We start from the raw sequence: 27,157 nt of genomic DNA on the forward strand, positions 1-27,157 counted from the left end.
TTATTTTCTGTTACGCCCCCCCATAGGAAGACGCCGCCACTGTAAATATACCATAGTATCATTTGTCTACAAAATTCTTATTATTATAATATAAGAACACTTCTGGATAACATTGTGTCCTTTTTAAAGAAAAAAAAATAAAGTGTTAAAAAAAAGAACACATCCATATTGTAAAAATAGACTCAAGATACATTTTTTGACCGTTTGATACTGAAAAAAAAAAAAAAAAAAAAATATCATAAAGTCAAATCGATTAGCAACATTAACTCAAGAGGACAATATGCCAAACCATTAGACTGAAAAAACAAAAACTAATAGAACAAAAATGACAGGGTCATTGGACAGAGTTTTTATTTTTGCTGGAGGCAGTATCAGCTCCTTTGCTGTGTTGTTGTGTTATTTTGCATTATGTGATGCTGACAGTGCTTGCTGGTTTTCTGATGTAACACTGACAAAGCGGGACGATTGTTGGCAATATTCGGCACCTTTTAGCTGAAAAAAAAATTCCTGCTGTCCGCTGCGAACATTTTTAGACAAAGTAAACAGACTAGTCTTTCCTTGTCTCCCACTGCACTAAAAGTCAAAAGCCAAATGCTACATACGCTTCGTCATATTTCTTTGTCTAAGCTTTTCATATCTCCAGTGCTCTTTGCTGTGTGCTCTTGTTTGGTTCAAAATACTGCGCACATGCTGAAAATGAGGGCGCCACTGCCACCCACTCAGCAGATGTGCAATTACACTTTATTCTAGTTCGGCAAAAAAGTATGTTCCCCCGGGTCACATGCGCCACCCCCAGCATCACTCTGTGCCCCCCTGGGGGGACCCGCCCCACTATTTGAGAAGTACTGCCCTAAGGTATTAGCTATTTTTCATGTCCCAAAAATGCATGGACAAATCCCTCGCTCAACCCTCCCGCCCCGGTTCTTGCTCAGCGTCAGTGAGTCAGCTGTGCTACACATTGGCTGGAGGAGGTGAAACTCCTGAACTTTTTCCTGAAGAAAACGAAATTGCTGTTATGGGAATATTTCTGCTACGGAAAAGTTCCAGACGGCCGCAGCTTAGAGGAGGAGGAAAAACCGACATATAAAACATGTTTGCGGAGGCTGGCTGCTGAGGCGGCAATACGATATGCTTTTGCATTTCTACAGAATTAAAGGTTAGTAAATACTGTCATGAACATTTCCCACCAGCTACTAAAGTTAACTCCAGCGTGTTTAGTGTGTCTCGTGGTGGTAAAACGTGTTTTTTTTCTCTCTGGCAACTGTCTGTATTGAGATAGCGTGTGTGTATAATGTAAACATGGTAAGAGTCGTACACACGTGCTTTTTATGGAAGATAATTCTCGTTATTTATTTTTTTTGTAGTGATGGCAGGGGTCGCATTAACCGAATATTTTCCGTCGTTGACCGATTTTTAAAAAACGGTGACGGAAAAAACAAGTCCATCTGTCATTTTTACAGGTTGCAATTCACACCCCAGACCACAGGGTGGCGACTGAGCATATTAATTAGCTATTGTCTCTCTTGATGCATGACGTCGTTGGCCTTACTCTGAAAAATGTCAAGGCAACTGAGTGTCCGAAGTTTCTTCAAAAAGCCCCAAAACGACGATGGTGTTGATAAAAGAGGTGAAAAAACAGGGACTGCACAAGCGGGCACGCAATTCAAGTCCATGCGCACCAGGAGGAAAGTGTAAGACTCCGTTCAGGCCACAGCAGGTGAACCGTTAATTTCATTGTTCCTTAATATAGCCTACCTACTGGGGCCACAGTCAGCTGTTTTTGTCACTGCGGAGAAAAAGTTACATATTCATCTGCTTGATGTGTGATGGCACGATGTGGATTCTCTGTTAAGCTTGTTCGGACAGAATATTAATTTAAAATGAATGAAAACTAAATACTATTGAATATGTTGAAGCGGTATGCAATGTTAAGAGTCTTGTTAGCTCGAATTGCTGTGTCCAGCCGCTGTAGCTCTGCTGCTCTCTGTGAACTCTCTATTCAAGCCGGAATGCGCGCGGCTCTTAAGTGTCTCTGTCACGTGACTGTGTCGTAGCCGGTAACGCGCTCGGCCTCTCGGCCAAATGGACACACAAGTACAGAAGGTGAATTATGCCAAACAAAGGGTCATTACAATGTCATTATCATCATTTAAAAAATTTAAGTGACGGGTAAAAATAGATGATGACCGGATTTTTATGACCCTGTCAATCAAAATGACAGACAACGAAAAAGTCTAGCGCAACCTCTGAGTGATGGTAATAATGTTGAGCTGTGGCTGTGGATTTAGGCTCACCTAAAGGACTGCATTTATTCTGATTTTGTTAGGAATATCTTTTTATTTTTCTATTTTATTTTAACTTAACATTATTCTTATGTTCCAATTTGCTAAAATGTTTTGAAAAGTAAAAATCTTGTTCAATGGAAAAAAGTTCTGTTTTTTTTTAAAACCAGATATCGCGAAGTAACACATTTTAGAGCTGTAATTGCAATACAGTGAAACCATGATATTTTGGCTTAAGGTTATCATACCGTCAGAATATCATAGCGGCACATGCCTAGTTCCAAGTCACTGCTGATATGACATTATTTCACTTGTGTGTCTACATTGTCTTACCTTGAACTACAGTATATGAAGCTTCGACAGAGGACAGGTTAGTGATAACAGTCACATCGTCATCTCTGCTGGAGCTCTCGATATCGATGGTGATAGAACGTTCAATCTCACGATGGAGACTTGTGACCATACCGGTAGGATATGTCACATTGGTCAAGCGACCCTCGCTGTCATACCTGAGAGGAAAGAGGTTTAATGGTGGTCAGTACATGTGGTGAAACACACATGGCTGCATTACTACAGCAAGTTTAAAAAAAAAAAAAAAAAAAAAAAAAAAATATATATATATATATATATATATATATAGATATAGAATCTTTGTCAAACCATGCGATAATGTTTTATTGACCTTTCAATTTTTGACTGCAATTTAAAACCTGCCACTAGGGAGCAGTATAGTACTATCTAAGCAGCGACAGAATTTCATGAGGTTTTTTTCTATTGCAAGGAAAAAAATAAAGCAAAAATACATACATCAAAACAACACCTGGCCCACACACACTCACTGGTAAAATGTAGTCCATCCAGTCTCGTCAGCTTTCGTGGCGAGCAGACCCGTGTTACCGCTGTAGCCCATTAGAGCCAATTCTTGGCCCACGGCTGACACACTCCGCAGGCCTCCGCTTGGGTCCATTCCCAAGGTCACCACTTGATTCTCTGGCAGGAGGACCAGTCGAAGCAGGCCTGCACCTCCACCCTGGCCCAAGCCTTCTCTCCTTATTTTGACTGTATTGTTGCAGTTGTCTACCAGACTCACCAGTTCGCCATCAGGACCGTAGGTGAAGTTATAGAGTGGTTCTCCGGTGACAAGACTAATAGTTTGGATATGTTGTCCCTCTCTATTGAAGATGTACTGCTCCTGTTCTCTGGGTGATGCCACCTCGTACCGCGCCCCACCAGATCCCCCGTACACCGGGCTTGACAAGGCAGGGCCGGGCCGATTGGCTCGCACCGCTCTGATTCGTATGTTGTTGAGGTCTGCAATGAAGAGAGTCCCATCGGGGGACACTGCCAAGGAGGTAGGAGAGTTCAAGCCGGCATCCGGGGCATAGCCGTCATCGCCGTAGAAGCAGTTGCAGTTGACGTCATTCTTGCAGTCACAGTCGGAGGCGGCACCCGCCAGAAGGGAGATTTCTCCATTAGTGCTTACCTAAAAGAAATGCATGGAAGACGATATACTGTAGTTTCATAAGGAAACAAATGTTACGTTTGAGAGTAGACTACAAGGATAATCGTGAAGTACCTGTCGAACGCGGTTAATCTTTTTCTCGTCTGTCTCAGCGATGTACAGGATGCCAGTGTGGGAAAGGGCAATTGCTGTGGCGCTTTCAAGTGCAGCGTGGATAGCTAGTTTGCTGAGGCTGTAGTCAATACCAGGCACCTGACAGTGCATAGGGCGACCTGCTATGATGCTCACCTGTAATGACAGTAAAAACATGTTTGTCACCAGAAAAGAATTAATTGCAGAGAGGCATCAAATTATTTCTAACAAATGTGCAAGCGCAACTGAAACTCATTACATTTTCGTTGTTTTGTTTTGCAACACATTTTATTGTAAAGGAAATAATGAGCAGATTAAGTGTAAAATGAGATGTTTTTCATTCATGTGTTCTAATTTAGTGATGGCAGATTTATATTTAAAGTACTATGAAAGTTGAGAAGAGGAAATTACATTTTTCCCACAAAATCTTTCCACCAAATCTATTCTGATTACATACATGAAATGTGTTCGTGAAGTAAAAATGAAAACAGATTAATTCATCAATTTTCAGGACCTGTCATGTCAATATCCCCCATTGCTATTGTCCAAATTAAAGTCACAACTTGCTTCTAGTGTTGTGTCAACTTTTGGTGTGACGTCACCCAAGAACAGATTATTTCCATTAATCCTGTAGGAATGTTTAATTTAGTCAGTGAATTAAAAAATATTTCCAGATTGTGTTTGACGTTCTAGTTTTTGATGCAGTAGAAAAAAAAAAATCTCAATTTAAACAATTGTAACGACCACAGTGAATTGCATAGCAAAATTAAAATTGTGATTAAGAAAATTAGGAAGAAAAAATTATATTCCTATCAAAACATTTATGTGGCGTGCGTATAGGTTGTGGTACAAACCTGATGATTCTCAGTAATGCGCAGAATGACATTGTTCTCTAGGACATAAAGAGAATTGTCCATGGGGTTCACTGCTAAGTCTGTGGGCCACTCCAGGCGTACCTAGCATGCAGATACAGAAGTTAAACATCAGATAATCTACAGTACAGTATATGCTAATGGTGACAATTTGAAAAGAAGCCAAGGTGTCCACTCCATTTTTTAAAGTAAGTGCAGTCCTCACTCTCTTTTGATCCATTCATTTATCCATGGACTTTTTAAAAGGTGCCTAAATCAGGACGTCCCTCAACTACTGGCTGCGATCCACACAATTGTCATAGCTCAGCACTCACAAAGCTGTTAGATCATCATCCATCATGCCATCACTTCCACATCTTTCCCACTTCTGAGTAACTCTTTTACCTGGCTCACGTCCATGCTAGTGTCACAGCTCAGTGGTCGCACGGCAGTCAAATCGTTGGCCCCCAATAAAGTGGAGATGATGCCATTTTGGTCCACCTTACGGATCATTGTTGCGTCCACAAAGTACATGAGCCCATTTTTATCCACGGCAATACCTGCAAATGCCAGAGGAGCGCTGTGAATGATGACCCATAACTCCTACTTCACAACATTGACATCTCAAGTCAATTAAAGCTCAGTCTTTTCACCTGCAAAAAAATGAAGAGCAACCTAGACTGCTGATTCACACATTTTCCCATTGGATAAGGAACAAAGTGATGTAGTGATGGCGAGGCTGCTGAACTTTTCAATCAGTGTTAGTTTTGGGATGAGTCATCAACTGAAAAAGTGAGCTGATGCCATTTCCAGTGGAAAATTCTAGACGGCAGGAGGGTTTTTTTAAGTTACTGATTTTTTTGTACACATTATATTACATTTTCTTGTAGGCACCATCTAACTGTTTGCATTACTCTAACACACTTGATATAATTAATCCGGGAATAGTATTGTTTCTCGTATTTACTGTTTGTAATACTCTAACACACCCAATATAAAATAACTATTACTTATACCATAGTTTAAGGAAAACAAGCAGAATATAGGGCATAAAAGATACATGATGCTTTGTTATCACAGAAGCCCAACCACCAACTCTCGCAATCAGTTCTCCCGGAAAGTGGCGGGACGCTCTGTCCCAACACAAGGAGCACTGGAGAACGCCCAATATCCAACTGATAACACAACTGACAAGACTCCAAGAGCCCCTTTAATGCTGAGGTGGCAAAATCCACAACCCGGACAACAGTAACTCCCTAATTCTCCTGTCCAATCCACAAACAGATAATAATCTCAAACACACCCTACTTCTTGCCCACAGCCCGCCCCACGAGAGCCTTCAAAAGATTTAATGTTTAATTAATCGTTGTCATTTTTCTCGGGAACCTTTTGTTGACTTCTGATATGGTGACCTTGGAAAGAGTTTGCCTCCTTGCCTGAGTCTGTGTCTGTTTCGCCTTTCTGTTTGATCACTGTCGATCCGAATAAATTGTCAACTTGTTCCTCGGTGAGCCCTCTTTGAACCCTTCAAAATGGAGTCAGTACAAAGGGTTAGGACTAAGGTGAACGCGTGGAGTTTGCCCTTCTGGACGGATTGCTGGGGTCCCGCCGGCCCGGCTCGTTGGATCTGTGCCAGCGCGTGTCCGGCGGTTCGGCTGGTGTGATTCCGGCGGTCTGGCTAGAATGGCGGATTCCTTCACCAGTACACACTTATTCGCCCTGATTCCCAGGTTTTTTTCCCCCTCCATTTCTTACATTTTCTCATAACCAAAAGCTGCTGTGTCAGCCTTTCGGATCGGAGAGCAAGCATTCAGACAGGTGGGTTTTCTTTGTAGCAAGCTGACTTCAAAAATATCTTCTAGGCACACTGATATAGTATGTAAGAGCAGATGGGGGCACAGCAAAGGGCACACAGCAAATGAGAAACAGACAGTGGGAGAATGAGAACAAATATAATAGGCAGAGGGAGTATATACAGCCTGTAGTGACAGGTAACAGTGACTCCTTATCATTTTAGGGGGTCTAGCTATACTGTATCAGTGTCACTGTATTGAATCTTGATGGTGCGACACCCTTGACAGTTTTGTGTCACTGTTCCTAAATCCAATAATCTTCTAAAATAATTCAATTACCATATTACAATTTTCATTAACCTGATTTATGGCCTACTTTTGTCTTTGTCCTCCTTAGTTAAGGGCAAATTGTATGTCAAAAAAAAAAAAACAATACAAAAAAACAAGACTCGATCTCGAGAGCATCAGAGATCGTCCTCCATGCTTAAAACATTAGTTTTTTTTATTGAAACTGAAGACTAAATGACTACTAAAAGGGATTTTACTGTTTTAAATTAAATGTGGCAAAACCTACCATATTTTACATATTTTCTGATCCCATCCTTCTTGTGAGCATGAAAATGTTAAATGGTAAATCTACATTCTAGGAAAAATACCGATCCATCTTAAGAAAACATGTTAAATCAAACGCAAAAGGATAAACGGAAACCAAATCAAAAATGTCTTTCATAGCTTCGGTAAGAAAAAACTGCAATCATCGGCATGCATTGTGTAGTAAAATGATCGACGTCACAGCTTACATGAATAAGCGCCTTTGCTAAAGTGAAAATAATGAAAACCATTATCTGCAGTTATCCTCATTCATCATTTGATTACATACAAATCTGAAGAATGAGATCAATCAGAATAAATGAATGTAATAGCGGCTCTGTAATCATGACTAAATATACAGTTTGCCCGCGCCACATGGGCTCATTGCGCTTCCTCTGAGCCGCTCACCTTTTGGACTCATAAGTGTAGCTTCAGTAGCTTTGCCGCCATCGCCGCAGCGTTCATCAAAGGGCAAGCACTGCTCTCCAGTCCCAGCTACGACCTCAGCATTGTCAGACAGCAGGCGGCCACCCGTTAATGAGCGGACACGGAAAATTCGTCGGGTGTTGGTGTCTGAGATAAACAACGCTCCAGATAATGGATCAACTGCCAGGAAGTACTTATTGGTTGGATTATTGCTGTCCGGACAAAAAAAAAAAAACAATGAACATGTTTCAGTCATGCCTTAAAGTATGTTCATTATTGTATACATGTTAAATAAAATGTCTGACCTGTGTCTAAAATCTTTGTTCCTGCATGAAAAAGAGTGAGAAAAAAACACAACAAACAAAAAAATTAATGATAAACTATAAAACAGCTGAAGTTATCAGTCTCTAACATTTTAGATAATTTTTTAAAAACCTTAATTCAAGGATTCCAGTGGTGTTCATGGAAGGGAAAACCCTGCGTACGAAATTAAGGTCCCCTACGTAGAGGCTACCATCAATGCCCATTGCCAAGGCAACTGGTGCGAGCAGCTTGTTGCCGTCTGCGAGGCCATTACAACTCGGACAGGAGATGCTTCTTCTGCGGCCGTTGCCCATAACGCTACTTATGACTGGAGGCTGCTCTGTCACAAAGATGTTTTCTCCACTACCCTTGTGAAGAATGCCTGCACATAAATAATAAAAATACTAAGATATACAGTACAAGTACATACAGAACATGTTAATAAATATATATGCAGTATAGTCAGTACTGTATACAGTGGGGCAAATAAGTATTTAGTCAACCACTAACTGTGCAAGTTCTCCCACTTGAAAATATTAGAGACCTGTAATTGTCAACATGGGTAAACCTCAACCATGATAGACAGAATGTGGAAAAAATAAACAACAGAAAACGACATTGTTTGATTTTTAAAGAATTTTTTTGCAAATCATGGTGGAAAATAAGTATTTGGTCAATACCAAAAGTTAATCTCAATACTTTGTTATGTACCCTTTGTTGGCAATAACGGAGGCCAAACGTTTTCTGTAACTCTTCACAAGCTTTTCACACACTGTTGCTGGTATTTTGGCCCATTACTTCATGCAGATCTCCTCTAGAGCAGTGATGTTTTGGGGCTGTCGTTGGGCAACACGGACTTTCAACTCCCTCCACCGATTTTCTATGGGGTTGAGATCTGGAGACTGGCTAGGCCACTCCAGGACCTTGAAATGCTTCTTATGAAGCCACTCCTTTTTTGCCCTGGCTGTGTGTTTGAGATTATTGTCATGCTGAAAGACCCAGCCACGTCTCATCTTCAATGCCCTTGCTGATGGAAGGAGATTTTCACTCAAAATCTCTCGATACATGGCCCCATTCATTCTTTCCTTCACACAGATCAGTCGTCCTGGTCCCTTTGCAGAAAAACAGCCCCAAAGCATGATGTTTCCAACCCCATGCTTCACAGTGGGTATGGTGTTCTTTGGATGCAATCCAGTATTCTTTCTCCTCCAAACACGAGAACCTGTGTTTCTACCAAAAAGTTCTATTTTGGTTTCATCTGACCATGAAACATTCTCCCAGTCCTCTTCTGGATCATCCAAATGCTCTCTAGCGAACCGCAGACAGGCCTGGACGTGTACTTTCTTCAGCAGGGGGACACGTCTGGAAGTGCAGGATTTGAGTCCCTGGCGGCGCATCGTGTTACTGATTACTATGTTACTGCCTTTGTTACTGTGGTCCCAGCTCATTGTAGGTCGTTCACTAGGTCCCCCCGTGGGGTTCTGGGATTTTTGCTCACCATTCTTGTTATCATTTTGACGCCACGGGGTGAGATCTTGCATGGAGCCCCAGATCGAGGGAGATTATCAGTGGTCTTGTATGTCTTCCATTTTCTAATAATTGCTCCCACAATTGATTTCTTTACACCAAGCCTTTTACCTATTGCAGATTCAGTCTTCCCAGCCTGGTGCAGGTTTACAATTTTGTCTCTGGTGTCCTTCGACAGCTCTTTGGTCTTGGCCATAGTGGAGTTTGGAGTGTGACTGACTGAGGTTGTGAACAGGTGTCTTTTATACTAATAATGAGTTAAAACAGGTGTCGTTAATACAGGTAACGAGTGGAGCCTCATTAGACCTCGTTAGAAGAAGTTAGACCTCTTTGACAGCCAGAAATCTTGCTTGTTTGTAGGTGACCAAATACTTATTTTCCACTCTAATTTGGAAATATATTCTTTAAAAATCAAACAATGTGATCTTCTTTTTTTTTTTTTTTCACATTCTGTCTCATGGTTGAGGTTTACCCATGTTGACAATTACAGGCCTCTAATCTTTTCAAGTAGGAGAACTTGCACAATTGGTGGTTGACTAAGTACTTATTAAAGACAGACAGATATGGTATATACAGATATATATACATTATAAGTCTCATTAGATAAATTAAGTATGAAATGTATCATGATTAATGCACGAGTCAGGAATAATTGTATGATTTTTTTTTCTTCTCCAGGGCTTCGCCTGCAGCCATATGAATATAAAGATGAAGGTTGGTGAAGTAGAAATACCTTATTAGCTACCAAAGACATACTTGAGAGCTAAAGAGGCAAAGTTAATTAGAGATATAGAGTGAACACTAACAAAACCCAATGTGTTTCAATGTTTTTTACATTTGACAAGTTATTTGAAATTTGTGTGACAAGAAAGACAATGAAAATATCTGCAATTAAATACTAATTTTTCATCTTTTTAGATTCAGGGTAAGTTTTTTTCAGGCTGTGCATCCTATTACTGATTATGTCCTTATTGCACACCAGTGTGCCAGCAAAATGACTGTAGCTAATACATTAAAGGATAAATATAGCACATTTAATTAAAAATAAATGAGTCTGCCTGCCTACTTTGATGTCATATAGCATGGGTGGATTTGGAACCAAACACTAAAAAGAATTACCCGACAGATAGAAAGAGGTGCCTGAAATTCACTTTTTTTTTCCCTAGACAGAGTAGGTTCAAAGCCTGTCTGACTGCCACGTCTTAGAAAATAAAGCTAAAGGTTTCACACAAACTAAAAGCAATCTGAAGACAATCTTTTAAATTAGTATGCTTGCCAACTCACTGCTTCGTGTGTTAAGTATATGGTGCTTGTCCAATGACCAGCCACCCAGATTGGTTGGATCCAGTTCATAGCCTTGCAGGGTGGCGGTCCTTTTCTCCCACAGAATAAGACTGGCACATGACTCGTACTCATAACCCACAGACACTGCATGTTGAAAGTGAAAGAAACAAACAGAAGAAATTAAATGAGACAAAGGTGCAGGATCCCCCACTTCCTTTTCTTATTTATCTTGTGAATCTACAATACAATTCAAAGCTAGTTAGCACCTCAACTTAACTCTGCATTAACACCTTACTCGCATGCCAAAAAGCTGCTAAATCAATCAGAAATTGTGTTAATTGGACCAGTTACCCGGAACACCTTCAGTACTTCAATATAGGCCACATGAAGTGTATAAAAAATATTGATGATAATTAATGAAGGATAACTACCTGTAGTACAATGGAGAAATAGTACACTGGGCAGTTGAAACGATGTAGTTATGGCAAGATTAGCCTACTGCATAAGTGGGAGCATACATGATTAAAGTTGTTAAACGGAAACGTGTTCACAGGCCAACTCCCATTTGAGACTCTGTGAGTGTTGTTTCCATCACCTTTGCAAATACTGCTAACAACAAGGGTTGGGGATTAGTGATGACAATTTTAAGGGCTTGGTTATCAGGGGGCCACGAAATCGGTATTGGCGACAAATAAGTGCTAAAACCCCGTCTAACAACATACTGTTACTATTGCTCCTCAAATTTACTCAACTACAAAGATACTTGATTGGAATTTGGCATTCGTGGAAAATTAAGCATCCTGAGGTGGCGCAACACATGAAGACTGATATTATGCTACAACTCAGAGGCATATCGTTGCCCCGATGGAAGCTCAGTGGTCTGAGCGCCCTGGTGCCATTGGTGAAATCAAACGAATTAAATTCCCGCTTGTGGGTTTCGTCAGGATGGGCATCTGACGTAAAGACCTGTGTGCCATCTATCAAGTGATATAACTGTTTCACTGTGGCGACCCCTGTGGGGAATGGAATTGATGGATAGACAAAGACAAATTGGCGCCTTCTTAAAATAATCAGTATGGAACTTATTTAAATTTTTTCTTTGCTTTCTGGAAACAAAAAAAAAAAAACCCTCAACCATTTGTTAATTTTTAAAGAAACACTACGTAACGTTTCACCCTTTATAAAATATTTACTAGGGCTGTCAAATGATTAACATTTTTAATCGAGGTAATTACATCTTAAAAATTAATGAATCGTAATTAATCACAATTCAAACCATCTATAAAATATGCCATAGTTTTCTGTAAATTATTGTTGGAATGGAAAGATAAGACACAAGATGGATATATACATTCAACATACGGTACATAAGTACTGTATTTGTTAATTATAACAATAAATCAACAAGATGGCATTAACATTATTAACATTCTGTTAAAGCGATTCATGGATAGAAAGACTTGTAGTTCTTAAAAGATAAATGTAAGTACAAGTTATAGAAATTTTATATTAAAACCGCTCTTAATGTTTTCGTTTTAATAAAATTTGTAAAATTTTCAATCAAAAAATAAACTAGTAGCCCGCCATTGTTGATGTCAATAATTACACAATACTCATGGGTGCAGAAGCCCATAAAATCAGTCACACCCAAGCGCCAGCACAGGACGACAAAACTCCAAAAAACACAAGTAACAAGTGGACATTGCACTGTGCTGTCATTTTCAAGCGCCAGCACAGGGTGCCAAAACTCCAAAAAACATAAGTAACAAGTGGACATTGCACCGTGCTGTCATTTTTATCTGTTTGAGCGGGGCATGTGTGTTAATTGCGTCAAATATTCTAACGTGATTAATTAGGAAAATTAATTACCGCCCGTTAATGCAATAATTTTGACAGCCCTAATATTTACATAACATTTGCGATGATATGTCGACTGACAACTAGTTGAATGACACATCTTTTATATCTTGAGTGGGTCTGTATCCCTTTCACCTGCACTAATTAACTTTGAGGAGGGTGGCAGGAACGCTGTCAAAAAACATAAAAAACTACAAATGTGCTGACAGCTTTATGGCATACGTCACTTCATTATAAAGATGGAAGTCGATGCGAACGCTTTCACGTGAATTCTGCAAAGATGGCAGAGCAACAAAAGGGCCAAAAAGTTTTGTCCGAGGCGGAAAAAAAGGAGGCTACCAGGGATAAAAGGATACTCAGCAATAAACATTGGCCCAGGTTTCACTAGCTGGTGTGATGCCACATTAAGCCACATGGTTGCTAACCGTCATATGCTATTGTTTAGCCACAACTGGATTCATTAACCACATTACTATTCATTCTTCACACAGCTGCTGGAAACAGAAATGTTGTTTAATCCATCTGCATGCGACTGGAAGATCAAGATTTTATGACACTGTGCGGGTGTGCGCTGGTCCTCCTGGGAAACACAGTCTTCCTTAAGATAAAACACTTTTGTCCACAGGCGTTGCTAAAAAACTGAACCAAAATCGACCAAAACTGATGTTACCTCGTGTTGCTTTAAATATTTACTAACAATTTAATTATGTTTGCAAAATAATATCTTAAAAAGGTGAAGATTTTTCTTCTATGCAGAACCTATCCAATTTTAATTTCTTGACATTTTATTTTTTCAAACTGGTAGCCTTCCCAATTCAATTGGTTGGACGCCTATTGCTGTAAATGGCAGCGAATGAGTTGCTAATTACAGTGCACGGTGATGCTTTATGTACTTTCTTGGTCTGACAAGCGATTGTGACAGCAGAAAGTAATATCACCGAGGGCTACTTCAATAGTTAACTGCTAACTCACCCTGATGGCTAATAACCCTTCTCTAAAGTTCCGGTTGACTGGCTGAACCAAATGCGGTCTCAGTGAAAAATAGACATATGAAAAATACCCATTTAACTGCTGCTATACTGCAGAGTGGATTGCGGCTGAGTTACTGTTGTATAATCTCTCCTTCAGGCTCCCTAATTAGAACTCGCTCACCCTGTCATACTCGGAACGTTATAACTGGCAAAGTTTCTAATCTTCTCAGTAAGTGCAAGGTTTGAAAGAATAAAAAACCTTAGTCTCGTTGCAACTAAAATTCCTTTTGTCTCCCATACTCACCAACAGCCTCAGAAAGCCCGTAGACCCTCTGTCCATATGCATCAGTCTTATCCCAGATGTAAGTATAGGCTAAATTTGGTGAGGCATGGAACCACTTCTGAAAGAGGTGGCCTTCCACTGCCACCATCAGATGAACTTTCAGCAGACCCATGGACACCACGGCTGGGGTCATGGTCACCTTGAGCAGGGAGCGGTAGCCCTGCGTCCTAGAACTTAGGTAGCAGAGCTTCAGACTTGTGCCGGGCACCTCGATCTGCTCGTGCAGCACCTGGAAGACAGAGAAACGAGATGACAAAAGAAAAGGATTAGGGGGGGATTAGAGAGAAAGGGGAATAATGAAGGTCACGGTTCCACTGACGGCTGAAGGACAGAAGCAGGGAAAATATAAGGAAATAGAGAAGGAGGGAACGAGGGAAAGAGGGAATCTATTGAAGCGAAAGCAGGAAGAGAGCCATAAAAGACGGGCATAAAGAGGAGCGGGAAGAGAGCGATGGAACCAGAAGGAGGATTAGCCGGCTGCCAGGGGTCAGTGGTACTGCACCTGTGTCTCCGGTATGATGGGTTTCTCCCCTGGTTTGGAGCTGAAGAAGGAGGAGAGAGGGGATGCAATCACAAGAGGATCAGGCCTGATGAAGCCACTCAGGTCACAGCCGGGGATTGTGTTCTCTTCTGTCTTAAGCACCACAGTGTCCATAGCATAAAACTGGCTCCAGGGCAGCCACACGGTGCGCTCCTGGCTCAGGAAGGGGGCACGTTCGAATCGCAGAGTCATTGATGCCCCACCATTAGCTATCAGGTCAAACCTGGAGAGGTTTGCAAGGAGAGGACGGGAATGAGGTACAGATGGGGAGTGCTGCAGAGGATGAAATGTTACACGGACTCATACACCACAGTCATTCTCTTCTTCCGACACAATAATTACACTGCAGCTTTAAGAATACTTCAACAAAAAACCTGAAATAAAGGTGTGTTCATAAATCATTGAGTCAAGTCTAAAATATCTGAAGGCAATATGAAAGAATCTTGTTTTTTTGTGTTTTTTTCTTAAATACTGTATATCTTATTGTTGTATATGTATATCATATATCACATTTTGTCAAATTTTCTTGCTTTGGGTTCATAATAAATGTTGTGTTCAAAAATAGAGGTTCCTATTCATATAATAAACAGTGGGAGGTGTGTGTCTGGAAGTGTTGTGAACAGGGGTGACTCCTCTTGAGCTCCAGCAACTGTAAGAAAATGGCATTATTTCTATGACACAATTGATGAAGTCTCCTATGAAACCGCCCCTGAAAGCCAATGTCAACTTTGATGTTAGCTAACAGATATTCGGAGGTTCCAGCATTGGTTTGATCAAACTGAAAAAGAAAAGCACTGGTAAAAACTGCAGAGAGAAGCAACAGTTCTTAACGGACCTAAGATGAAAAAGAGGAATTATCACAATTAATGAGTGGAGATGAATTTGAAGAACCATTGGATCTGAATTTGATTCAACTGCCCAACAGACTTAAATCCAATTTGTAGAAAATTGGACAACCAATGTGATCCTGAAACCAAGCTGGAAAATGTAATTCTGGAAAAGAAAGGTTATAGTTTTGCTAGGGGTTAGTTAATAAATGAATTACAATTTCAACAGATACAAAATAAGCCGAAGCCTAAACTATTAAAGTTATACTGGAGAACTGTGGATAAAGCAGAGCTTAGATGGAACCGTTTTAGGGGAACTATTATATAAATATTGATAGGCTTCAGTCCTAATTGAAAATCTCATAAATTCAGAATTTTGTCAATTTCTTTTTATGTTACAATTGAACCACAACATGTGGTTTCTCAATTTTGTGCAAAATAAGGATGCTTCATTTTGTCGTTTTTGTTAATGCTGATTGAAATGTTCAATCAATAGGCATTCTTATATTAAAATAAATTTTGCATTTGCATTTTGCAAATCAAAATCTGTCAGATTTGGCGATTGAAAATACTGTATGATCTGAAGCAATTTAACTTCGCTTAATCCAATCCTATCTAATAAATTGAGGTAGTTTCGGATGTTCAACAATGATTTCTAGTTAACTATATTTACATACATTCCATCCTGTCTTGTCAGCGTGTATCCATAGTGGGGGTAGTTGACAAAAGACACGTTCACCCCCACCAGAGGCGTTCCATCTGTCGTCAACACCTGACCCCGGATGAGGGATGCCAAACTGAAAAAAGACAAAAGAGAAAAAATAGTGAGGGAGGTCGTTAATCTATTAGGAAAACCATCTATCATTGGGCTTGATTAATTGCTCCAGCTTTCAATTATTTCATTTGCCCTTTCGTTTATTCCACTTGTTTCCGACCATTTGTAAATTAGTCAAAATCAACAGCCCCTGCCATCTAGATTATTTCCTGTCAATCTCGTAAACACACCATGACAATGATGATGAATATGCATGCATTGATATCAACTTTGTTACCAGCTTTATGTTATTATGGTCTACATATTCGCATAATATTTGCATATGGTTCTGTGTGGGTGTACTGTATATTTTAGGGATGTCCCGATCCCATATTTGTGCATATTTTGGAGTTCAACTCCAAGTCACCTGATTTTGAGGATCTGCCAATCCGATACCTCGGCAATGTAAAATACAATAAAACATTTCCATATTAGGCAAATTATCACTCTTGCACGATGCTAGCTTGCCCTTAGCTTCCCACAACAGCTAGCGTAACATTCTCCTACAGGCGGTGTTAACTTCCAATTCTGCTGTGTTGTGATGTTGTGTAGTACAAAACACACACATTCTATATATACGTATATTTGTTTCTGTTGACAATATATTTGTACATCTAAATTATTGTGTTGTTTTGTAGCCCTTAAAAATAGAAAAAAGTAAAATCCTGATCACTTTCACCTGCTTTCAAGTTCAGGAATGCATAACATGGAAATACTAAAACACCTGGTGTAGACTATATCTATTAACCTTCTGTGCTTATTCGGAAAATAAATTAAAATCTAAGCAAGTCAAAGTTAACCACCTTCCTGAATCACCTGAAATGATCACAAATGAAATCCAGTGATCCACTGTATGTGGCCATTTAGTATAGAAGATGACTGTGATCAAGCTCCTTGTGAAGGTGACTGCACCTGGTCAAATAATGTTGAAATCTAGAAAGATCTGTGAGTTGCACCTCAGCCACTTGGCAACAAGAGGAAACATTTGCAGTTGTACTGGCTGCTGATTAGAATCCCAAGGTAAAAAAAAATACATAGCTTAACTGGCTCGGGAGATCCCCAAGGAGAATGTATTGTTACTGAACCGATTTATCTTATCCCGTCTGCTGTCACTGTGACCAGAGTCCAGATAATTGTGGATGGATTTCTTATACTGTGACACTAAAGTGCTTCAGTAACACTAGCTCTAGGTTTGACTACCGCATTTTTCGGGCTATAAGTCGCAGTTTTTTTCATTGTTTGGCTGAGAGTGCGACTTATACTCAGACTTATGTGTGAAATTATTAACACATTATGATATAATTGCACAAGTTATTTTGGTGTTTTGGAGTGACACTGATAGTTTGGTAAACTTGTTAGCATGTTCTTTATGCTATAGTTATCTGAATAACTCTTAATAGCTATGGCCAAGTTCGCGTTTGGCAATGTGTGTTCAATTGTATCATTGACCTTTCTTGTGGCGCTTTCATGCCCACGTGGAGGCGCACTCGCACTTGTTTAGAAGAACACGCCAGAAGAAGAAGGACAGCTACGCAGCGTCTCTGTCTGAGCGAGTGGGCGAGAGAGAGAGAGACACGGCTGCAAACCTACGTTTATTGTTTATGCTTGTAAAATATCTCTAGAGGCAATGCCTGTGTGGATAATCGTTTCTGTTGTTGTTGTGTGTTTTCCACCCGCGATCGGACACTTAGAGCCAGTTGTGTGGTTGTTTGAACGATGTGCTAATGCTAGCGAACGCATGCTAACCGTTTGTGTCATTGCTGTAATAGCACCTAATCATCATTTATTTACGTTGATGCGAACCTGTTTGGTATCGTGGACGAAATTGATTCAGCAAATTATACGGACATCCAGCATCGTCATTTGGGAGTTTAGCTCGCTGTATAGCCGGGACCGAGCCGTAGCGTCCTGGTGAGAACAGTATGTTCGCATTTCGTTGTACATGCACTGTACACTTATTCAGCATATTGTTCTCTATTGTATTTTTATATTAAATTCCCTTTCGAGATGACATATCTGTTCTATGTGTTGGATATTATCAAGTAAATTTCCCCCAAAAATGCGACTTATACTCTGGTGCGACTTGTAGTCTGAAAAATACAGTAGTTTTTTTTTTCTTAACGCAAAAGCTCATTTCGTTTCAATGAAATACATCTTTAGCTAGCCAGCACTGACGTCACTGAGATAACATCACCAAGCACAACTCAAACAATGACCAGCATGCAGTAATGCGGTATTATCATGAATGAATTTATCGAAAACTATTTTTTTAAACATTCTCAAAGTGTTTGGTTTTAGTGAGTCGTTGAAAACTTCATCAATAATATATAAAAGAAAAGCTAGTGGTTCGAATATAATCTATTAATCTCAAGATTGGTTTTTATCAGTGTTATTTTTGCCAGCCCTTTCAATTTTTGTCTTAGGATTTTGGACGATAATACTTAGTCTTAGTCCTATTTTAGTCATTTCAAAATGTGTTTGTCTTCGTCTAGTTTTTGTTGACGAAAACTCAAGACTAATTTCGTTTAGTTTTAGTCCATGTTTACGCAATATTTTTGTCTGATAAATCTGAAAGTTTCACTTCAAAAATAAATAAATAAAAAGGTTTCCAATGATTTGGAATGAACATTGACAGTCGAGCACATATTGTAGCATCTACACATCTATCACGTGATGATACACACTCAGCAGCAAAACAGTACATTATTTTCAATTACCATATTTTTCGGACTATAAATCACCGTTTTTTTCATAGTTTGGCTGGGAGTGCGAATGTAAAGTTACGCTAATGTGTATGGATACAAAATCCAACATGGCGCAATTCTTGTAGATAAAAGCGTGCACGTCTATATATATATATATATATATATATATATATATATATATATATATATATATATATATATATATATATATATATATATATATATATATATATATATATATATATATGAATGTAAAACAGTCTAGATTCTTGGTTAAAAAACCCCAAAAACAAACGGGCAGTTATCATTCATTTTTCGTAAATATTTCAAGCAAGTTACTCAAATTTTTTTCCATCCATTTAATTTTTTTCCACAACGTTTCAAAGTGCATGCATGGTACAATTTTATATACCGTATTGTTTGGACTATAAGTCGCAGTTTTTTTCATAGACTTATACTCTGGAGGGACTTTTGTGTGAAATTATTAACACAATATTGTATCATTTCACATGTTATTTTGGTGTTTTGGAGTGACACTGATGGTTTGGTAAACTTGTTAGCATGTTCTTTATGATATAATTATCTGAATAACTCTTAATAGCTATGTTAACATACCGGCCTCGTTCGCATTCGTTGTTCATGCATCATGTAACATCATACTGTACACTTATTTAGCATGTTGTACTCTATTTATTTTTGTTTTAAATTGCCTTTCAAGATGACATATCTGTTCTATGTGTTGGATTTTTACCAAGTAAATTTCCCCCAAAAATGTGACTTATACTCCGGTGCAACTTATGTTTTTTTCCTCTTCGTTGGGCATTTTATGGCTGGTGCGACTTATACTGAGGTGCGACTTATTGTCCGAAAAATACGGTAGTTATATGTATGTAAAAAAAAAGTTGTCCATGAGTTTAAGAGGATGCTGGCCGTTAGCAATCGCCTAATTCTAACGCAAACGTGAATGCTATGCTAACGCTAAAAGTTACATTGAATGTGTGATGATCACTCAGCACAGACCTGTAAAGGCTACATCAACATTGCATATACTCTCTTTCCATGAAAAGAAGACAAATCATACCATGTGTGTTTCAACACAAATAATGGAGAGACTGGAGAGGACACTAGTCGGTAAGTTGGGGGTGTCGCAGCACGTCACATGAGTGACACAACCTGCCACTGCTACGATGCAGGTTAACTAGTAACTACACATACAGTGACATACAGTCACAAGTGACGATAACTATGGCGCATTTTTGTCTCGTCAGACGAAAACTGGCGTTTGTCTCTTTATGTTTTAGTCTCCCAAGACACATTTTTAACTCGTTATCATCTCGTCATCGTCGTGAAAAAAATGTTCGGCGACGAAATATTTTCGTTATAGTCATCGTTGACGAAAACAACACTGGTGTTTATACTCATCAATTCTTCCTTACCTGGAGTTGAATGGGTTTTCTCCAGGAATGACATGAGTGCCGTCCCGTGACACAAGCATCTTGACGCGGTCATAAAATGAGTGGACACGAGTCTGGGATAAGGGGATCTGTTGAATGACTTGCAGAGGGTCCCGGGAGCCTCGACAAAGGGGACTGTTTTGACAGGGACTCTGGATACAGCAATCTGGGTCCATGCAGTCTGTTAGTCCATCTGAGAAATAGGCAAAAGCAAAAATGAGCCTTCTGTGGTCAAAATGAAAACAAATTCAATTATTTAAATTGCCTTTAATGGGTTAAAGTTGATATTTATTTACACATACTGAAATACAATTTACCAATTTTCCCAAACATTTTTTTTCTTTTTCTAAATGCTAATCTCCATCCCCGCCTGGTTTTCCCGCTTGCCCCTGTTCACCTCCTTCGTTGTCCTTGTTGTCGGCGCAAGAGGTCTCCATGGCAACACTGCACCCAGGGCCCCTCCAACCAGTTTGACATTCACAATGCCAACTCTGTTGTCCCATGGTGCACTGCCCATTCCCATTACACAGGTTAGGACAGCCATCTGGGTAGGGAAGGGGGCAAGATGAGAGAGGTCCGGGGAGGTGGAACAATAGAAGGTGGTGCTTTTTAATTAAAAAATTATAACAATCCTATACATTCATATACTGTACTGTATAGTGTATGCAAACCTAATAATAATGGACTAATATGTTTCATGTATAACTAAATGTCAGCATGGAGTAAATACCGTTTGTCTAATAATCAATTACATTCAACAGATCAATTTTTAACATAAATTTTGTAACACTTCTGTAACTGCCCATTAGTCTGTCCATCCCTGTATTTATGAATCAGTTCATGTAGTAGAATTTTTATGGCCTGGGATTAATGCTTTCATATGAGACAATATGTGTATCCAATTGAATGTGAGTATCCGCATGCATGTTTACCCATAAATTGTTGTATTTTGCAACCCCCCCGTTCATTCATACTTCTCTAACCTAAGTCCTTTGAATTTTGTGTATTGGCACCACTGGTGCAATGCAATCATTAATTTAACAATGCGAAATGATGAAATTAAAAATCTGATGTTCAAAGCAATAAGTACTTTGCATGATTTGATACCAGTTGTCAAAGTGTGGATAAGGGAAATAAAATGGAAACAACAACAAAGGATGACAGCAATAAAAAATCCTACATTTACAGATTACGTGTAAATATATTACCAAGAAAAAAAAAAAAAAAAAAAAAAAAAGATAATTATGACACTCTATTTAATTACCACATATCAAATTAAATTATTATCCTATAATCACGATTATAAATAACAACATTTTAGACAAAATAAAAGCGTTGCATCACATTTTCTTTTGAAAGCCAAAATCATGAAAATTCTTCTTTCGAACATTACACATTGTAGAAAAGCATGCACCCAAGCACTTTATTCAGGCACTATCCATTCCTGCTTGAGGCTGCATACTGAACTGTCTGACGCTCAAGGGATACCTGAGACTTCAACTGTTTAATCACGTAAACTTTTTAATCTTAATATAATACATAAAGTATATTTAGATTAAAAGAGAAAGTCCAAAACAAAGGGTAATAAAGTATTTACAAAAAATTTTTTGTTTTTTTTGCATCTTAGTTAATATTGCCATTTACTGTCTTTCTAAAACAGTCGGAAAACTTAAAAAAAAAAAAGTGATTTCCTCCTTGTTCTGAATGTATGTGCCACATTTTAATCTTTGAGGGAGGAAGACACCATCACACTCAATGACAATGTTTCCTTCGGCAGCAAAAAGACTCACAAATAAACTTATCGCAACTCACAAATAAACTTATCGCAGTGATTTCCTTAATAAATAAGAAGCATGACTAGCATTTTCAAGAAGGGCAAAACAGGGGTTGACTGATAAAAGAATATAAGCAAGCATAACGCTCCACTCCCTCACAAAAACACACACACACCGTGGGAAACACACTTTAGATATGAGCTTGACTAGTGTGACGGCACAAAGTGCGAAGGACAGACTATCTGAATGAGAGATTATGAAAATGAAATGCTTTTCATTGCGTCCTGCTATGTAGATTAATGAACACATTTTCACTCAAGTTGCACTGTAGGGTTTTGCCCCCTAACAAATCGCCACATCAATAAAGCCATGCATTATGAATACAAATAGTGCAATCTAACCCATGGCAGCAGCTAAATTAACAAGCATTTCTCCTAGATTGGCATTCTATCACATGCCTAAACCAGCAGCAGTAGGAAAAAAAGTGAACAAAGGACTTTCAGAAAGACAATATGCCATCTTGTATGTACAAGAAATAATTTTGTTGACTGATAGGGCGGGGAATGGTTAATGACTGTTTAAAAAAAAAAAACAAACAAACAAAAAAAGTATATATAAACAATTTCTGCATGAGCAGACCGCTCATGATTAGAACTATTAGAATGAAACAAATTGTTTCTCAGCATTGAACTCAAAGAACAAAGGCAGTTAGCAGTGATTGCCTATTAAATGCTCTTGCCATTTAAAGCAGTGATACTTATGAAACAACTAGACAGGACAATCTATAGCTGGCATTGATCGGCTTGTCTGGACAGGCCAACATTGGGATCTTCGCTCTTTAAAGCCAGGCCTCACTCAATACACCCTCATACTAACAAGAATAAAGTGGGATTTTTAGAAACTATTAACTCTCCCCTCCCCACTAATGTAGCAGTACTCTGAAATCTCTTCAAAAGAAAGTGAAATTGCCTCTGCTTATGGGTCGGCACACCCACACTTGTGTGTGTGTGTCTGAGTGTATGGACACAGAAAGATAATTCGTAAGAAGGAGTAGGGGAGGAGATGAGACATCCTGGTATAAAGAATGAGAACCAAGAGCATGTAGAAAGCTAAACTTGACATTAAAAGAAAACCTTCTACTAGAGCATTCACTTTGTTCGGCTTCACCTTTTCTAAAGGTCGTACGCTAAAGGTCATAAGTATAACTTCAAGACTGCTGCATAAAGGTAGCAAAGATAACGCGACACTGTCATTTTGATTAAGGTACCACGATGCTTCATTTGTTTCAATAATCATTCCAGCTTCTACTTTTAACCTGACCTGGAACTTGTCTTTCCTGTTCTTGCTTTTCATAAGAGCTTTTGGATTAAGTGTCGATTGTTGGATGATGCTCCTAACAGTGCACTGAGGACCATACAGTCTGTACTGAATATGGCATGGATTCAAATGTCAGGCGTTTGGTCAAGAAAATATTTCTGTGGCCCCCTATGTGGTATCAAGGTGTAGTCATAGTCCAATGTTTGTTCTAGCCATAGACTTCATAATTGTATTGACGGGTCACATCCGTCAGCCACTGCCACACCTTCAAGTAGGGGGCTGTACTACAGTCTGCCTTAGTTATTTGCAGGCGGTCGCAGTTAGTCAACACGTGCAGGGATCAGACGCCGGATTTAGGTTGAAAAGGTATGAAAGCTGTGATTTGTTCGAGGTTTCAAGGTAATTATTATATTTTTCGTACCATGCATGCATTTCGTAAGGTTGTGAAAAAATCAATGGGAGAAATTAGCCGCTACAGTATTAGCATTAAACTTAGCAATATTTACGTAAAATAACTGCTAACTGAACTTTTTTTTTTTTTTTTTGCTTTTAACCAAGAATGTAGACTGTTTCACATCCATATCTATAAAGAATTCAGGGATTTAAGCATTTAGTCACAAGAATTTTCAACAGAAAAAGCTCTTTGTTTACATATGGCGGCCGCTAATTTCCTTACTGACTAGCCTCATAGTTCGCAGTATTTACGTAAAATAAATGCTACCTCCATGTTTTTTTTTGCTTTTAATCAAGAATCAAGACTGTTTTACGTCCATATCAATAAAGAATTCAGGGATTTAAGCATTTATTCACAAGGAGTTTCACTGGAAAAGTTGTGTTTAATATGGCGGCCTCCACATTGACTGACAGACTAGCATCGTACTTTGACATATTTACACAAAATAAATGCTAAGTGCACATTTTTTTTCTCTTTTAACCAAGAATTGAGACTGTTTTACATCCATATCAATAAAGAATTCGGGGATTTAACCATTTATTCACAAGAATTTTCACCGGAAAAGCTCTGTTTACATATGGCGGCCGCCACATTGACTGACAAACTAGCATCGTACTTCGACATATCTACGTAAAATAACATAACAATAATTGTGCTAACAGCACAATTTTTTTGTGCTTTTAACCAAGAATCGAGACTGTTTTACGTCCATATCTATAAAGTATTCAGGGATTTAAGCATTTATTACAGGAATTTCCAACGAAAAAGCTCTTTGTCTGTGATTCCACTCGGTTAGCTTTGAGGGCCACACCAACAATGAAGTCCCCCTATTAATCGGCCCCGCGCCATCATGAAGTCTATGTTGTAGCAGTCAGTGCTAAATTAAAAAAAAAAACAACAAAAAAAAAACATTTAGAGTATAAGCTACCACAGGCCAATAGCAATGTTAATCAGATGGTTAAAACGTATGACCAAGTGGAAGAAAATACATCATTCTTTTTTCTCAAAATCTGACATGGCGAGAAAGGTTGGGGACTAGTACAGCCAATTTCAGAAAAAGTAGGAGACAGAATGTATATTGCTTGAGTACAAGGGCACCCTGACATGTCTTTTATACACAGAGAATGTTTCAATGCTCAAGAATTACAACGTCATTAATCAAGTAGACATGGTAAGGAGTATGCAAGGCAATAGAGCTGAGGAGAGGATAAGGTCACCAATCTTGTTCAGGTTCTGAAAAACTGTATTCGTTGTACTATTTGAGTACTTGAAACATTTTTGTGAAACACTTAATGACACCCATACTCCCTCAGATGAAATTTTCCCAGATTAATTGATTAGCTGTTATGATTCATCACTATTTTTCTTTCATATGCTTTTTTCTTTCAACACCATATGCTCACAAAATGCATTTATTATTGCTTTAGCCAGACCATAAAAAAGGGCCAAAAACATCCAAATAAAAAGGAGAGACGCAGAGACACTTCATCATTCTGAAATTTTTACATCTGCGGCCTATGAAATTTTCAATTTACTTCAAATTTCCTTTCCGGTTCTCATCTTTTTCTCATTTTGTGAAGTAGCATCGTTAATACATGTCTAGAATACCACTTCTACAGTTGAATCTTGTGTTTGTGTGTTAAATGGGAACACTCTTACATGCATGCATTCACAGCACAGCGCCTCAACACTGCTGATACCACGCTTGGCTCTACGGCACCCCGCAACTGGGCTCAATGACACAAGGCTCCTGCAGTAGTGCACTGCTACAACTGGGAGTGCACTACATGTAGGAAGTTATCATTGAGGCTGGCACCCTAATCTACATACATGGAGCACCACAGATTCTATGGAGCCAAGCCAGCCCACAAATGTAGCAGCTAGCTTCTACCACCACAGGCTAATGAACAAAACACCAGAGTCAAGATACGGTACCTGCTTTGTCAACCATGCTCCCATGGTCTGCAGTGGGAGAAAACGTGCAAAAAGGTAAGAGATGGGGATAATTGAAAAATAAATGAATAAATAAATGCAAGTAAATAAATGCCAGAAACATCATGCGGAGCTGAAATGAACAACAGGCAAACTGAGATAAGCTGTGAGTGTGTGCTGCTGGTGAAGTTGCACGGCACCAAGCTGAAGCCTGACAATTCTTTCATCTCAGGCTGATGCCGCAGTCAAAGCTGCCCTACTTTCTGATGGGGGAAATGAGGAGATCATAAACTTCTATTCCCCTGCGTTTCCGTATGTGTCAGAGTTAGTTGTGCCCGAGTGTATGTAAGTGTTAGTCTTATGTGTGTGTATCAGATTGCAATCACAGCTCTTGTGGTGACAGGAAAATGAGACATTACGACTAAAAGCTCTGTGGGTGAATCCAAAGAATCTGGCACTCATCCATCTGGAGTGACATTGATGTCAGTATGAGACAGTGATTGATCGACATGGGGGAAACACACAAACACACAAACCATTCACATTTTTTGACATCAGTGAGGTGAAAATTTTCACCTTTTATCAAATAACCCTGGTGTAGAAAGGCTTTCTAGTCTCATAAAACTGCTAAATCCTCCTCCTGATTTTGTGAAACACCTTCTTTCTGTCCCGGTTGCCCGCATTCTCTATGACCCTTCTTAATCTTTGTCAACTTTGTATTGGCTAATCTGTTGAGCAAAGTGGAAAGGAGCTGACAGTTTAATTTGACTGGGTGCTGCTGGAGCACATTAGACAGCCCCCATATACACTCACGCAAACACCCCTACGTACACACATCAAAGTGCTCTCACCGATAGTGCAGTGCTCTCCATTCCAGCCCTGGTGACACTGACACTTGCCATCCTTGCAGGTTCCATGTTTGATGCAAAGCGGGTTGCACACACGCTGGTCACAGCCTGCACCCGTCCAGCCATCCTCGCAGCGACATGCCCCACCCATACACACTCCGTGTGTTCCACAGTCAACAGAGCACACCTCTGCAGGAGCAAAAGGAGATGCAGAGTTTCACTGATATCAAATACGTGCTTGGAAATGTAATTTATCTTGGCATATGCTATACCGATGCCCACTTACGTAGATACATTGTGTTATTTGTATTTGACACTGTAATTCTGCATAGCTACGTTTCACAATTATTGACTGTTCAAAGTATAGTGTGGTATAATGTTATAAAGTCAATTGTAATTTTTAGTCTTTAAGTTAACCGCTTATCTAATGTTATAGTTGAATAAAGTTTGTTATTCAAAAGTGAAAAAATGTATATGGCGGAAAACACAGACAAGACTGAAAAAACAGTTTCTGCTCTTGCACTCCTCTTTAAAAGAAACTGCTGTATTTTAAGCCAAAACAACTGTTGTGTTTGATAGAACTATATGTCTATGTGCTGCTATAGCAGATTCATGGCACATTAAGCCCCCGAGCTATTTTTAATTTGTCCGTTTTACCCCGGAAACCG

General features: G+C 39.2%; 1 protein-coding gene across 22 annotated transcripts in view; it reads right to left on the reverse strand.

The window, feature by feature from the left end:
* The window catches only part of tenm2a (teneurin transmembrane protein 2a), a 342,932-nt gene that overhangs the window by 9,748 nt on the left and 306,027 nt on the right, over nucleotides 1-27,157 (reverse strand). For 18 of the 22 annotated variants that reach the window (XM_057849548.1, XM_057849549.1, XM_057849546.1 and 15 more), the window contains 16 exons: nucleotides 26,493-26,678; nucleotides 25,645-25,671; nucleotides 20,561-20,707; nucleotides 20,146-20,356; nucleotides 15,868-15,987; nucleotides 14,325-14,586; nucleotides 13,784-14,051; nucleotides 10,652-10,795; nucleotides 7,973-8,222; nucleotides 7,843-7,863; nucleotides 7,520-7,749; nucleotides 5,133-5,287; nucleotides 4,731-4,832; nucleotides 3,859-4,032; nucleotides 3,122-3,765; nucleotides 2,616-2,791 (listed from right to left, as the gene is read on the reverse strand). In XM_057849548.1, the coding sequence (XP_057705531.1) occupies nucleotides 2,616-2,791; nucleotides 3,122-3,765; nucleotides 3,859-4,032; nucleotides 4,731-4,832; nucleotides 5,133-5,287; nucleotides 7,520-7,749; nucleotides 7,843-7,863; nucleotides 7,973-8,222; nucleotides 10,652-10,795; nucleotides 13,784-14,051; nucleotides 14,325-14,586; nucleotides 15,868-15,987; nucleotides 20,146-20,356; nucleotides 20,561-20,707; nucleotides 25,645-25,671; nucleotides 26,493-26,678 (3,117 nt within the window). The remainder of the gene's footprint in view (nucleotides 1-2,615; nucleotides 2,792-3,121; nucleotides 3,766-3,858; nucleotides 4,033-4,730; nucleotides 4,833-5,132; nucleotides 5,288-7,519; nucleotides 7,750-7,842; nucleotides 7,864-7,972; nucleotides 8,223-10,651; nucleotides 10,796-13,783; nucleotides 14,052-14,324; nucleotides 14,587-15,867; nucleotides 15,988-20,145; nucleotides 20,357-20,560; nucleotides 20,708-25,644; nucleotides 25,672-26,492; nucleotides 26,679-27,157) is intronic. The other 4 variants (XM_057849551.1, XM_057849559.1, XM_057849564.1 and 1 more) reach the window with 1 other exon arrangement.

The sequence above is a fragment of the Corythoichthys intestinalis genome, chromosome 11, assembly GCF_030265065.1.
Source record: "Corythoichthys intestinalis isolate RoL2023-P3 chromosome 11, ASM3026506v1, whole genome shotgun sequence".
In the NCBI taxonomy this organism is placed as follows: Eukaryota; Metazoa; Chordata; class Actinopteri; order Syngnathiformes; family Syngnathidae; genus Corythoichthys; species Corythoichthys intestinalis.